This window comes from Astyanax mexicanus, chromosome 7 (genome assembly GCF_023375975.1).
Source record: "Astyanax mexicanus isolate ESR-SI-001 chromosome 7, AstMex3_surface, whole genome shotgun sequence".
NCBI lineage: Eukaryota > Metazoa > Chordata > Actinopteri > Characiformes > Acestrorhamphidae > Astyanax > Astyanax mexicanus.
Genome location: NC_064414.1, coordinates 42,402,980 through 42,418,859, shown reverse-complemented (window position 1 = coordinate 42,418,859; position 15,880 = coordinate 42,402,980). Strand labels below are relative to the sequence as shown.

The window sequence follows — 15,880 nt, the reverse complement described above, 5'->3', positions numbered from 1 at the left end:
CAAAGTCAAATATATTCATTCTAAAAACAGCTGTCTGCTAGGTCCTCCTGAGAGTTTTCTGGCCATGACAGCTTTTACTGTTTACCTGAGCAACTGTAGCACTGCTAATACCACTGATACAAGAGCTACTGCGAACATGAAGATACACATCAGAGCAGCAAACTCAGTCTCCATCTGCTCATTTACACATTGTAAAACCAAATAAACACAGAACTAAAATTGAGGAGAGCTGGTAAACTTAAAAAGATTGAAATAAATAATGCCTGGACAGTGTCTGGATAATCAACGAAAGAGATCACACACCGTATAAGGATTTCTTTTAATTTTATAATTTTTTTTTGTTGTTGTTGTTCTTTGCCAAAAAAATGTTTATTTGACCTTCTGAACAATTATTTAAAAAAAGAGAGAAAGAAATACCACTTGGCGTATGTGACTTTTATTTTGTATCCAATTTAATAAATCAAAACTGTGTTTTCTTTAAAAACTGCTTAATTAATTTCAAACACAGGAATCAGGAATGTATAATGTATAATGCAATCATCACACTAATACTGCAGAGGTTTCAAAACATCAAATATGTATCAAACATGACACTCTTAACTTGAAAGTATTAAAATTAGTTATTTATAACAACAGTTTTTTTAATGATTAAAGAATCCATGTATTAGTACTGTCTACAACCATTTTGGCATAACCCTTAGGCCTCAAAACATTTCCTTACATCCATACATTTAAACTTACTTTATTAGAGTTGCATATACTCTCTTTTACATTTTATTCCTGACTCTGTCTCTTAATGACCAAGAAAAAGCATTACAAAACCAGACTAGCTGATTTAACTCAATAAAAGAGAGTGTAAATCAAATGTAAAACACAAAATGCTATACTCAGTCTAACTCAGTCTTCCTTAAGATCAAAACAGACAGTTGTGTTCGCGGCTTCATATTAGTTTCAGTCAAAGTAAATGAAAAGTACTCTGGAGAAAGTGTCACTGCTAATAGCATGATCAGTTATCTTGAGAGGCCTGGTGGTTTGAAAGCAGATTCCCTGGTTCAGGCCTCACTCGTCTGGTCAGCATACCACAATGACATTTAATATCACCCCCCGACACATAACACTTAATCTCCCTGTCTGATCTCCTATTACTACAACACTAAACAGCACTGACACTGGCTTATTAAGAGTGTGTCACTCCAACTGTAGCACACTGGCACACATACATACAAAATACATATCTGGCACTTTTATGCTTTCTTACAGCAAGTTTAATATACTTTGTTCAGAAAAACTGAATAATATTTGACACATTTACAAAATGAAGTAAGATAAAAAAAAGCCACATCATATCAAATCATATACTATGTTTTTTTTTGTATCAATGCCCATGCAATCATATAATGTATTCAGTCTTTGGAACTATAGTCCCTAAATATAATTTACAATCAGTTTTAAGAATAAGTAAGTATACCCTGGAATTGCACTGTGCAGTGTCAATTGTCAAGTACAAGCTTAAAAAGTTCAGCCCTGGAAAAAAATAAGAGGCCACTTAAAAATTATGAGTTTCTCTGATTTTACCAAATTGAAAACCTCTGGAATATAATCAAGAGGAAGATGGATCACAAGCTGGATCACAAGCCATCAAACTAAGCTGAACTGCTTGAATTTTGGCACCAGGAGTGGCATAAGGTTATCCAAAAGCAGTGTGTAAGACTGGTGGAGGAGAACATGCCAAGATGCATAAAACTGTGCAAAAAAAAGGGTTATTTCACCAAACATCGATTTCTGAACTTTTAAAACTTTATGAATATGAACTTGTTTTCTTTGCATTATTTGAGGTCTGAAAGCTCTGCATCTTTTTAGTTATTTTAGCCTTTTCGCATTTTCTGCAAATAAATGCTCTAAATTACAATATTTTCATTTGGAATTTGGAAAAAATGTTGTCCGTAGTTTATAGAATAAAACATCAATGTTCATTTTACTCAAACATATAGCTATTAATAGCAAAATCAGAGAAAGTGATTCAGAAACTGAAGTGGCCTCTTAATTGTTTCCAGAGCTGTATATGGACCTCTGTGTTGTTGTCTTCTCCAAGAGCTAATCTACAGGTTAATGCATTCAAATGTTATTTTTTTAGCCTGCCTTGTGGATGTTTAACCAATGTGCTTTAGAGAGGACATGAACATTACTGTTAGTTGGACTGTGTTTGTCTATAATTGTGACTTACAGTGTGCTCAGACCACATTTTATGAGTAATCAATACAAACATTTAGGGAATTACAAAAGTTCATTTTTCAACTGTACATAAATAGAGACATAAATAGAGTTACTGGCTTTAATAATTACTTATTATCATAATCGCTTACCAAATTAGCTACACCAAAATACAAAAAAATTACATTTACTTAAATCAAATGTTAATATTATTTGTAAACCATTCTAAAATATGAGAAGCATGCCTGCACACCTCTCAGCAAAAGTGCTGATGCTTGCATACCACCTGTATTTCTCCCAAACATACACACACCCACACACACACCCACACACACACACACACACTGTACCTTGTCATGGTGAGGGCCAGGTTGAAGTTGGCACTTTTAATTTTGTTCTGGGCCTCAAGGTGAGTCATCCCATCTGTGCTGACTCCATCAATGGCCACAATGATGTCACCCTGTACCAGGTTACCTGCAGCTGCTTTGCTCCCAGGTGTGATCTGTGGATGGACAATACAAACAAATAAGCAAAACATTTACATACCATGACATCAGCTCAGACTGATGAAACCTGTAGTTTATTAAAGAATGGAGGATATATTTGCCTTTGTTACAGTGCACATATCAATTTTACACCTGTTTTACACCAAATGCCAAAACTGAGTTGAACTGGATATTGTACTTATTAGGGGTTAAAGCATTCTTTCTTTAAATGTTAATTTAATGTACCCACAGCACTATTACACGTCTGAAGTGAACATTTAAAAAATTAAATTACCCTGAATATCAGAGGGTCTCCTGGCCATTTAGAACATTTGAAAAGCACAGAGGGGAGGCTAAGTGATGTGTGGACAGCTATTCCGACGATTTTCAGTGGGAGTGTCAACTTTTGTAAGGTGGCCACCCATTGCTACACAACAGTGGGGAAAAAACTCACTATTGTAACAGCAAAACTAAAATTGATTTGTATAATTTTTGTCATTTTAAACTTTTAATATATAACCACATTCAAACAGCCTGTACCTGTTGTACTTAATCTTATTTATTCTTAGCTATTTGTTTTTAGTTTTTTTATTATTTTATTTTAATAGCTTTGTATTATTACATTTTCACTTATTTTAATTTATTTGTTTGATTATTAATATTATTTTTTTTATTATTTTTATGATATGTACAATTGTTTTAATCAAAATTGTACTGTTTTTTATTTTATATATCTCTTATCTTATTTTTATTATAATTTCTTATTAAATAAACCTCAAGTTTTGTTTTAATCTAATCTTTTATATATTTGTTTTAATCTTTTTTATCTATTATCTTTATTCACAGTTATTTTAATTTTACTTATTATATGATTAAATAAATATGTTTTTGTAAATGCTTGCCTACATTGAAAATAAGGGTTGCCCTCATTGTACTTTCAAGTCAAAATAAAGTTTGATTGATTAATTGATTGATCTAAGGTTTAAGTTTTAGACAAATCATTTGTTTTAAGCCAATTATACAAGAAGTATACATGTGAACATGTCTGTAGAAAACAAAGTATATATGTACCCATAGCTGTGTGGACACAGAAGCTGTAATACATGGTCAAGGACTGCACTGTTTAAGCTTGTTCAAACTGAGGCTGTAACCACAATCCATTAGTACAATCAGTACATGGATCTGGTTTCTTTAACCTCATAATATTTATAACATATAACATTTACATCATGTGTTAATTCTGTACATATTATTCATCCAGGTTACATATTTTCAGTGTCCCAGTCTTCTTTATGTTTTGGTTTAATCTCTCAAAACAATTAGGCAAAAAGAATATTTGTTATGTTATCTGAGGAATGCAAGAAAGGTGATGTACTGTGAATATTTAGAGCATTTTAGAAACCAATATTAGAAGAAAGTGTCATAGCATAAAATTCCATAATATGCCACCAACATTACCTCATGTATTTAAATATGAGTAAACCTTTTATGCGGTCATAACAGTGGGATCTAAGGACACCAGTGGGCGAGGTTTAAAAACAATACAAAACCTACTGACACCAGTCTTCACATGTAAACTATTAATTAAAAGTTAATACCGAATCTTCAGAATCTATACAGTATTGCAAAATATAATATAATGATACTTATATCAATACACTACAATACATCTTTACTGTATAAGGATGATATAAGCATATATTAAGATGCAGCAGTGTGGGACAGGGTGACATGTCTCCTCTAATCTGTTAAATCCATTCTGCTCTTCAGCCGTGTATTTTGGGTTCCATGCATCACCCCCTTGGCTAAAGAAAGGGGGGCAATGAATCAGGAGCAGAAATGGCATAGTGGCAGCTTCTACAGCATGTCAGACCCCAGTCCTTGCAGGTCACAGAACTCCCATAATCAAACAGCATATAAAATAACTCAACTACAAAAAAACTTACTCCAGTCTGCCAGAGTCATGGGAGCACAGTGAGAAATGTAAAGCAGGACTGAGCTGTATTGCACCAAAATGAATCAATTAACATCACTACAATGCAAGCAAATTTAGCTTTCCAAAGTAATTTGTGGGTTTACTGTTTTTTCTTACATTTTATACAGTGTTCTGTACACTATATTTTAAATAAAATCATTTTGTAACAACACACGACTAGAACCTGTGCTTGTGAGATGGCCACAACCGAAACTCAACGAGACTGATCTGCCATAAGACTGGGACTGCCAAATATAATCACCAATAATGTTTGGAAATAATGATTAGTCTACCTAAAGAGTGCATCCAAAGCAATACCAGTGGGTCAACAAGCTACAGAGGTGGGGATAAGCGGGGTGGCCAGGGTAGAAAGCAGACAATAAGATGCTTTTCTCTTTATGCAGCAAACAATAGGAGTGTCAACAATTAAATATTTGCTGGCCACAGCTACTTAATAGAGGGAAAATACTCATCAGTGTACTTGAGCAAATCCTCCAGAGCTTTCTACACTGTGTCCTTTGTTACATACATAGTAACATACACAGTAATAGTACTTCTGTTGCCTACTGCACTCTGTACAATTGGCAAGCCATCAAAATACCTCTCATGATAATTACCTCATCAAGAGTCATAATTAAGAGCCATCCTGTTATACTGCCCTTCTGCCTCAGTCCACATGCTTCCTTCACCTTCAGATACCAGTTATGTGGATTTCAGATTGTCCAGAAATGCATGTGTAAAGCTTGTTCTTCCGAAGGGGCTCATAGTTTGTTGATGTACTGTAAATTAGAGTGAATTATGCTTCCTGATTACAGGGAGAGCCCAGAAGTAAAAATACCAGTTTATACATACTGCTGTAGTTTTTAAATAATCATTAGTGCACAGTCAAGCAGAAGCACATGTTTAGTGTGTTTTCTTCTTCCAGTTTAAAGCCTGCACAATTAATGCTGGGAATTATTTTAAAAGGTTAAAAATAATAATAAATGGTGTTTGACCTGCTTGGTTATGTTGGTCATGGTGGTCAGCCAAACATTCTTTATTTTTTTTTATTTTTCTAATAAGGCGCTAACATTACGCTAACATTGTGCTAATGTTATGCTAGCATTATGCTAACATGCTGGACTGCATTGTCTGCTTTAATCAACCAATCTAATAAATGAACCAGCACTGAATCCACTAACTTTTATCTTGCTTTCAGAGTCAGAACTGTTCACAGTGGTGGGGACAGAACCCACATCTGAGGTGGTCAAGAGGTGGTCAAGGCAGCGACTTCACCTTCCTCTTGCCAGAGGCTCTTTCTTAGAGTCCTGGCAAGTTTGTTAACCCAGTTTTTCTGGGCATCCGCTGGGGAGGTGGGATCGCTGCTTGGTGGAATATGCACTGGCCCTGTGGCATCAGGGCTTCCCAGTCAGCCACCTGGCAATGTCCTGACCCCAAACAAGCCTAAGGAAGCTTGTGAGGGGCTCACCCAGGGCCATTCGGCGTCCCCCAGGCCACTCTTTTGGAGCCAGTCCACCCCTCAGACATATGGGTCTCCATCACTGTGGTCAGTTCTGACTCTGTCAGCTTCTCTGGAACAAAGCAATTCACACTAAACCCACTCTGAACACCTGAACACTGAATACATCCCAAACAGAACTTTTTAAATAATTAAAAAAAATCATTGTGTCTCTCATCATCACAAATAAGTGGAAACTAGACAAACAGACAACTACACAGTAAAAGTCTGTAGGAATATATTAATAATAACCACATGCATAGACAGTTATAAACAGACAGACAGACAGACAGATAGAAAGTAAAGGTATGTAGGGATATATAAAAAATAGCCACATTCATAGACAGATTTATAAACAGACAGACAGACAGACAGACAGATAGAAAGTAAAGGTCTGTAAGGATATATATAATAATCACATGAATAGACAGATTTATAAACAAACAGACAGACAGTAAAGGTCTGTAGGATTAGGACTGGGAATCGTTTTAAAATACCGATACCGATACTGGCACTGTACTTTTAATTCGATACACAAACTGTACTTTTTTCAATACCTTGTTTCTAAATTGCGATAATTATTCTTACACAACGGATTTATTTAATGACATGAGTAATTTTATTTTCATACTATCATCATGATAGGCTACCATAATTCTGGATCTTGATCATGGCACTTTATTAAGAACAAAAACAACAGCATTACTTTAACTGCTTAAATTACAAATATCTTTTTCTGAAGCAAATTACTGGATCCACTTCAGCTTTTTTACGAGTTATTATTTTAAGAAATATTAACATTAAATTACAGCACAAAAATAAATTATATTAGTGGGGTCAATCACCTAAAAATGAATTAAAATGAATATATGAATAGGAACATGAATACATTTTTAATGCTGGAATTTCCCAGTATTATTGTGAGGGGAAAGTAATATTAGTGTACTGTGGTTTAGGTCTGGCAGACTAGATAATTTTGGACATTATTATAATATCTGAGACAGAGAGAGAGAGAGAGAGAGAGAGAGAGAGCGAGAGAAAGGAAGACTGCACAAGTAAGACAGAGAGAGAGAGGGAGAGAGGGAGTGGTTAAGAGACAGAGCGAGCGAGAGAGAAGAAGAGACAGCACAAATGAGAGAGAGCAAGAGAGAGTGATAGAAAGAGAGAGACAGTACGAGCACCTGAGAGATTTCAGCGCAGCAAAGCTGTGTGGACAATCTGAATGATCTTTGTGCATTGCCATTTCTCCTGCAGTCAGATGCATGCGGTTGAAAGACTGGTTAAATCCACTTTGAATGTCAGGGCTGTGCATATTGGCTGTGAGAAGAGTGACAAAAATATCTCCAGCTGAGAGAGATCTGAGAGCTGAGAGATCCTCTGTCATTCTGTCCAGAGCTAGCTGTTAGTGTGGTGATAGCTAGTTTTTTGCAGGAGCACAGCTGAACTCACTCTTTGCACTAGCCATCACGGTCTGGAGCCTGCCCTACAGAGAAGCCTCCTTACTGTAAATGTCTTTCTCCATACTGTAAATGTCACCTCTAATTGGCACTTGCACCAGCGTGAGACTCCTCTGACATCTCAGTAAAGGGTACTGTAAGAACGCAGAGGGAACGCCAGGGCTGCCTTCCGATGGTGACGCGCTGTTCTGAATGAGTCTTCTTGGAAAGCTTGTGAGTGACCTCTGTCCTCTGACCACTGCCTGCATAGTGATAAGATCCTGGTTTGCTGCTCAGCTGTGTGGTAAGCTTAGCCCCTCATAGGCCCCAATACTGGGGCATATGTACTGTAATACATAAAGGACCCAAGTTTTGCTAGTGATGGTCAGTGATGGTAAGAAAGATCCCTTGATGTGGAGATCTGCGCAAGCACAGTAGCCAAAAAAAACACTTTTTGTCCATAATTGAGCCAAAACGCTACAAACTATTCATGTTTTTTATCAGATTTTTTCAGTGATTTATAATATTTAACATTTAAAATTAAGTTTTGAGTAGTTTGGTCTCTCTCCATTCACAGAGATCTGAGCCTTATAATGTGAAACTGGAAATTACTGCCCAGTGGCGTTGCAAATATGGCCACAGAGTAAAATGACTTTTCTAATAAGACTTTTATAGAAAATCACTATGATCACACATACACATAACTTCCATGGGACATGACACTAATTCCTGTTCCATTACATTTGTCGTATCACTGTATAACTTGACTGTGACTGGGCGGGTAGTTCCTGTATGACTGTGATGTGTTAAATGGAGAGTTAATGTTACATCCTCCACAAACCAACAAAGCAGGGTGGACTTTTTGTAGAGCAGTATATTTTTCTATCAACATTGTACACATATTAAGCATAATGTGTGATTCAAAATCCAGTTTGTTGTGCCTAAAATACTACAGTATAAATGTTTTGACTGAAACGTAATGATCAGATTCCCATTCGGATAGGGCCGGTGTTATTTGGCTAAGTACCCAGAATTAGAGACAAGCTGTTGACCACAGTTTCATTTCAGGATCTGCACAGTTCTGCTTCGTGCATGGTTTAGCAAAGCTAACAGGCAAAGGAAAAGGAAGGGAGCATGGGAAAACAAAGGCTTTCAGAGGGTGAGGCGAGGATTACCAGGACTGCCTCACAAAGCACACTTTAACTCTCCACTCTCAGCTCATTCCAATTGATGCCTGGGTGAATGGGTGGCTGATATGCCAGCTCAAATCTCCTGTTCACTCACAAACACAGACAAAAGCCTGTTCTGTGGGTCAGAAAAAGCAGACAGGGAAAAAGTGGGGCACTGGGAGAAAGAGGGAGGAGATAAAGATAAAAAGACAATAGATGAAAAGGTAGAGGTGGGGACAGGACTATGACGTATTGTTGTTGACATTTGCCACTGCATTAGTAGCACCTGATGCACATTATGAGGAGCTGAATCAAAACATAATGTTCCAATAAACTGCAAGCACAGGTTTTTCAGGGGGGTATTGAACAGATTATTTTATTCTACAAAAACGTAAGTAAGAATTTGTCAAGTGATTGGAACACCTGAAATCAATGGTTTGAATGGGTGAGCAAATACTTTTGGCAATATAGTGCATTTTATAGTATTGTAAGTAGTGCTGGGCGATATAGCCAAAAATTTATATCACGATATTTTTCAAGACTCTGACGGTTTCACGGTATATCACGGTATTTTTATTTATTTATTTAGCATGACTGAGCTTTATATAAGTTTATAAGTTATTCTACCGTTAGGAGTACATATAATATAAAACACCAAGGCTTCACAATAGCCATTCAAAACCAGGAGAGAGGAGCAGCCATATGTATTATAAATGGCTGTTTAATTACGTCAGATGACATTACGTCTGTAGTAAAATGCACAAATAAATACAACAGTAATAGAAAAAAAATGTGACGAACAATATCAAATATATAAAATATTAAACACTAAGGCTTTACATTAAGGTTTTGATTACTATTGGGTTTACTTTGTCCCATAAAATTAAACAATACATAAAGAAATCAGACTTCATTAGCAGAAAAACAGCTGAAGAATGTAAACAATAGACCTTAAAAAGAGATACGCCAACAACTTTAACACAGCTTCCTTTTCAAAACTAAATATTTTAAATATTTCCTTAAACACTACAAAGGACCTAAAATATTCAAAATGCAAGTATTCAAAGATATATTTCTAAAAAGCACCGAAAAACACATTAAAACAACTGACAGGTGAAATAAATAATGATGAATATCTTGTTACAATGGCACCTTCTGAAGGGGTGAGCTATATTAGGCAGGATATGAACAGCCAGTTCTAGAAGATGATGTGCTGAAAGCAGGAAAAATCTAAGTCTAAGAAACTGAGACACTTTGACAAGAGCCAAACTGTGATGGTTAGACAACTGGGTCAGTGCATCTCCCAACACACCAGATCTTGTGGGTTACTTTATTTTAGGTGTTTTACTGTATTACTTAAATGATTTATTATTTTACTCCGTTTTCATTTTACTAAATCCAGCTTTCTAATGATGTATATCACAGCCACCAGGAGAGACCCTCTGGTATACTTAACCTTCACAGTTTCTCCAATAGTGCTGACCTGACCTTCAGCAGCATGCTAAAACAGTCATGCCTGTCAGCAGGACTCAGATACTGACTGTAACGGTACAGGCAAGGCTACGGGTGCCCCAGGCCTGACGATATGCAGGTGCTCTGTCCAGGAGAGGCAAGCATACGCAGCATGTTATCTGATGAGTGGCTGGAATGGCTGGGGTCCTGGAATGTACAGCATACTTTAAAGCTTGCAGCAGAGCACAGAGCCATTAAAGATAAGAGCTGATTATAAGTGGAAGGATTGTTTAATGTTCTAATCTATTATGTATGCTGTATGACAGATCTAAATCAGAGGGGTTGTAGGTGTCAGAATATATAAACCAGTGTAATGTGTTTAGGCTTTGTCCAGGTAAATGAGACAAGGTCACTTCACAAAGGATCTGAAGTTAGAAATGTTGATCTTGTAACAATAGAACATGTCACCGTCTGGGATTTATATTACACAACAAATAAACTCAAGTCAATTCTGGTAGTCAACATATTTGTATCTCCAAAACAGCAATTTTCAGGTCATCAGGTCAGATCAGTCCTGGACGACTTGGATGACTGGGTGTATCTGCGATTTTACTGTGGAAATCACTAAATCCAAGATATTTCGCATATTCAATTGAAAAAAAAATGTATTCTATCTATGAGCCTATCACAATAATTACATTATTTACTTATCATATAATGAATGGGCATGGCCTCTAGCAGTGTGCCATATCATATTGTACACAAAAATGTTGCATACATTTATGAATATCGTGAAAAATATTATTCCCTGAATATCGTCCCATATCACCCACCCCTAATTATCACTTCAGGGTATTACATTTTGCTTTTAGCAAAAGAAAAATTAACTCTGTTATATATCTACTAGAGACAGATTATATCTGTTCAGTATCATTTATTTTACTTTAACCCTGCATATATGGAAATGTTTAGAGTGCATTAATAGTATTGTCCCATTCTGGATCATTGACTTCTATTACAAATCTGATAAAACTCTTGAATTTTTTAATATCTCAGTTAGGGGTGTGTCATATATTCTATACAACATTAAAATTGTATTTTCATTTTGTTGCCGTCATATCGCCAAGAGTATCACACAAAAATACCATGAAATATCATTGATTATTGACCTCAATAATATTTGATAATCAAGATATTGTCTTTTGGGTTTATTTTGTTTATTACATGTATTTTACAGTATTTAGCCAGTCATGCTGCAGTGACCAATACTTCAATAACTGTGACTCCATACACACAGAGTGGACTGCAGTAGGTGTAGAACAAAGAATATATTTTCCATACTATGATTACTTAAAATGTATTTGTCTTTAAAAAGGTGTAATTAGTTTGTTATGCTGTTTTATTATCCTTATCTCAGTGGCATTTAATGGTTTATAATTTCTTCGACAATATAACATCCACAAAACATTGTTATTGTGACATGTCTATATGATTCCAACGGTGCGCTTCCACTGGCACTTAAGCCCCGACGCATCCCATTCATTTCAATGGAGAGAACCGCCGCATGCTGCGGTTCATACTGGAAAGTTGAGCAGATCTCAACTTTATTTAAATGAATCCGGCCGCCGCACTGCGTCCAGCCAATCAGAGAACAGCAAGCTGCCACGCCACACACACAAGAGCCTCACACACACAGAACAGGCGCCTTTTAAACACAGAAGAGAGACTACAAATGGCGGATAATGGATTTATACAACTATAGATCACAGTGAGGTTTACTAAAAATGTAAAATCTTAAACTTATGATTGACTACATCTGTTGCTTCATTTGAATTCAAAAACGTCACGGACATGCCCACACGCGGCGAGCGGAGAGTTACGGCGCGGCGACCTGTGTTGAAGAAAAGTGCTAGTGGACGCGCACCGTGAGATACAGGTGCCAAATATCCATATGGCACCTTTAAAGCTGTTTAAGAGGCACACAGTTGACCATCAGCATGTTTTGGCTGTAGCATCTTAATGTTTTGGCTCATCAGTAAATCAGTAAAACTGATTAAATACACTGACATGCCAAACATCCTCAAACAGGAACTACCCTAAGCATTGTGTTCCATGACTTCTGCCATGTCACTGAAGGACTGACCTGCATGATATAAACGTAGGGTCTCTTTCACTGAAAATGGATGTGATTTCTGCCTGAGTCACGGATAATTCTAGACAGACACCACCGGTCACAATCATTATTATCCACTGAGGTAATGCCTTTCAGGATGTATTCCAGGAACACATGTGACACTGTGGATCTTATAAAGTTAAATTATTTAAAAATAGAATGTCCTATTTATCAGGCACTAGGGGCAGGCGATATGGCCCTAAAATAATATCACAATATTTCATGATATTTTTGCGATAGCGATACTCTTGGCGATATGACAAAACAATGGATTTTAAAAAATCTTATTTTTAAGAATATAAAATAAAAAATAAGATAATAAGAAAATAAAATTGTATTATTGCATAAGATATGATATGGCACACCCCTAATAACTGAGATATTGAAAAATCCAAGAATTTGATCAGATTTGTAACAGAAGTCAATGACCAAAAATGTCATGATACTAATAATGCTCTCCAAATATCTCCATATATCCAGAATTAAAGTAAAATAAATGATACTGTACAGATATAATCTGTCTCTAGTAGATAAAATGAGAAATGAGAACAGTGTGATTTTTTTCTTTTGATAAAAACTGCAAAAAGTAATACCCCGATGTGATAATTAGCAGTGGGTAATATGGCACGATATTTCAGGGTATAATATTGTTCATGATATTCAAAAAATTTTGTGATATTATTGCATGCGATACGATATGGCACACCCCTATCTGGCACCCACTATTATATTTATACTTCAATAAATTACATTAAGTTGCCAAAAGCAGACTGGCCAGTGATCAGCTCCACTCACACGAAAACACCTCACAAATGATACAGCTGTGGGTGTTCCTAAGCTGTTCCTTGAGGTAACACATGATCAATTTACATACTTCTATCCCATAACTTTAAAAACGACTGTGTATTTACAAAATTAATTTAGTCCAATTCAGTACACCTATAAGACTAGTGTCTATCTGCACCACTCCAAGTCTAAAAGCCATTAAGGATATAGGGCTAGAATAAATAGTCATTAAGGTAATTTTGTCTCGTTCAAAAATAAAATGTAGCTTTAAGAAAACAAAACTATCACTGCAAGGGTCCAGAGATCTCTCAAACTTACACAGACATGTGTTGTTTCACAGTTTGAACTGAAACGCCACAGTCCAGAGAGCACTAGTGTTGATTCATCAAATCATATACAAACTTTAGCAGCAGATATAATTCCACGATTATTAATGAAGAAAAGCTGTTTCAAAAGGGCTTATTAATCCTACTTTAAACTTTAAAAAATATTCTGAATATTCTTACCAGGCAAACAATCACACACATGCACAGACATACACACACCAATTCAGAAATATGCATTCATATTTGTGTACAGTATTATAAATAGCAAAGCATTAAGGTAACAAATCCTAAGTTCTGGACCTCTTTTATGACATTTCAGTCTATGACCTGATGAAAGCCACTCTAAGACCTGCTGGTACTGTGGAATCAGATCAAATATCACAAGACATTACCACAAAATATCAGGAAATATAACCCTTACTGAGCTAAATCAGGTTGAGAACAAAAGAGAACACACTGTATAGCCTAAACCATTTGGCAGTTTTCCTAATTACCAGCTGGAATCTCTCTGAGGAGATGTTCTGTCCCAAACCTAAGATCACCACTGACTGTAATAAATAACAAATAAAAGCACATTTACACCACTATATGGGCACAGTTATGAGGTGCATTCTTTAACAAGTTGGCCTACTAAGTACTACTTAGCACATACATGATAAATGTATTATTTTCCCACTACCACATTATTAGCTGTGCTCCAAACCTCCAAGATTAATTTAATGGATCCCATCATCCACACTTCACACAGAGATTGTTACTTCAGTCATCTGTTGCTTTTGATTAGAAGTGTACACGCATGCTTACTATGTTCACTGAGCTTAACTACCATATAGAATTTTTATTTTAACCTTACCTGAATTAGCAGTAAATGACACTCAAATAGACACATATAACCTAAATGCCTTTTACAAATAAATTTGCAAGGTTGTTAAATAGTGTCAAAAAAAGTGTCAAAGGGCCCATCGCCTAGACCTGTTTACACCTGTTCATTCCTGCATCTTGAGTGCCAGAAAGATATCCAGATATAGCAAAACCACATCAAAATACAAGTGTAGACACATGTCAGATTTGTGTACAAGTCAGATTTCTCAAACCACTTTAGAAGATTGTCTGAAACACATTTGAGCAACAATTTGTAGCAATTTAAACACATCTATTTCTCAAAGTTCCACATCCAAAACTCTCCTTCCAGTACAACCAAGACATCAGCAACAACTGCACACAACAAAGCAAATCTGCACATTCCACCATAGACTGCAATTAGATTTTAATCTCACTAACAGGAGATGCATTTGACTATCAGGTGTAAATACAGATGGCTAAAATTGACATATTATATTTTAGTCTCTGTTACTAACAATAAAAAAATTGTTAAATAACAAACATTAACTGTCAGGACCACCTATACTCTGTATACCACATGATATTTTTCAGAGACAAAAATTTTCCTTACATTTTAGCTTTTAACCAATTGTATGCAAACAACAAAGTAAAAGGTCTCTCCTAAAAAATAATTCTCACATTTACTCACGTTAACTAATCGTTGCATAGACTGGTCACAGCTTAAAATCCTCTTTTTTAATTGGCAGGTTATAATAAAAAATTAAACTAATTGAAACTAATAAATCCTTTTCTGGCATACAATAAATGCTGATGCTGATGAGCGATAAAATTCTATCATCACGTGTCCCTACTTCAAACTGTTTTATTTCCCAACAATATGGACTTTAAATAAATAATTTTCACATGGGTTAGATGTTTCTTATAATGAGCTATAAAATAAAATGTTCTATAGTTTTCCCATTGCTATTTATGTAGGACAAACCTTCTTCTGCATTCACACAGTGCTTTGCAACTTTAGTTATATTCTTCTGGCAATACTACTGTGCAGAGGACAGGACAAGCTGTCTGTCAGCAATGGGTTCAACTTGCAATGCAGCTGAATGCATTTACTGTAAGGTTTATCAACAAACATTTGGACATTTACTGTACTTCCTTCTGTCACATTCACACCTAGCACCTGGCAGGATCACACCCTCTTGTCAGAGCTGAAATTGCCATTATTCTGAGGTATTTTTAGAGGAACACCCCCTCCCGTCTTCTGGGCGCCTTGAGCTGAGCAAAGCTTTGGGTCTCACCTGTCACTGCAGTGACTGACTAGACCTTCTGCTACTGGGCTTTTACTGTAGTGGGAAAGCCTTCAAGCTTCAGGCCTGACTCACATATCTGCATTTAGCCATGCTTACTAATGGCCACAGGCTGACACTCAAGCCAGACTACCAAAAAATAAATAGACTGCCTAAAACAATGAAAGAGTTGGGCTCAATGATAAGAACAGTACTTTTATTGTAACTATATTGCGATAATAC

General features: G+C 36.1%; 1 protein-coding gene across 20 annotated transcripts in view; it reads right to left on the bottom strand.

Moving 5' to 3' along the window:
• The window catches only part of ldb3a (LIM domain binding 3a), a 57,400-nt gene that overhangs the window by 32,214 nt on the left and 9,306 nt on the right, over positions 1-15,880 (bottom strand). For all 20 annotated transcript variants that reach the window (XM_049481134.1, XM_049481142.1, XM_049481139.1 and 17 more), the window contains exon 3: positions 2,562-2,713. In XM_049481134.1, the coding sequence (XP_049337091.1) occupies positions 2,562-2,713 (152 nt within the window). The remainder of the gene's footprint in view (positions 1-2,561; positions 2,714-15,880) is intronic.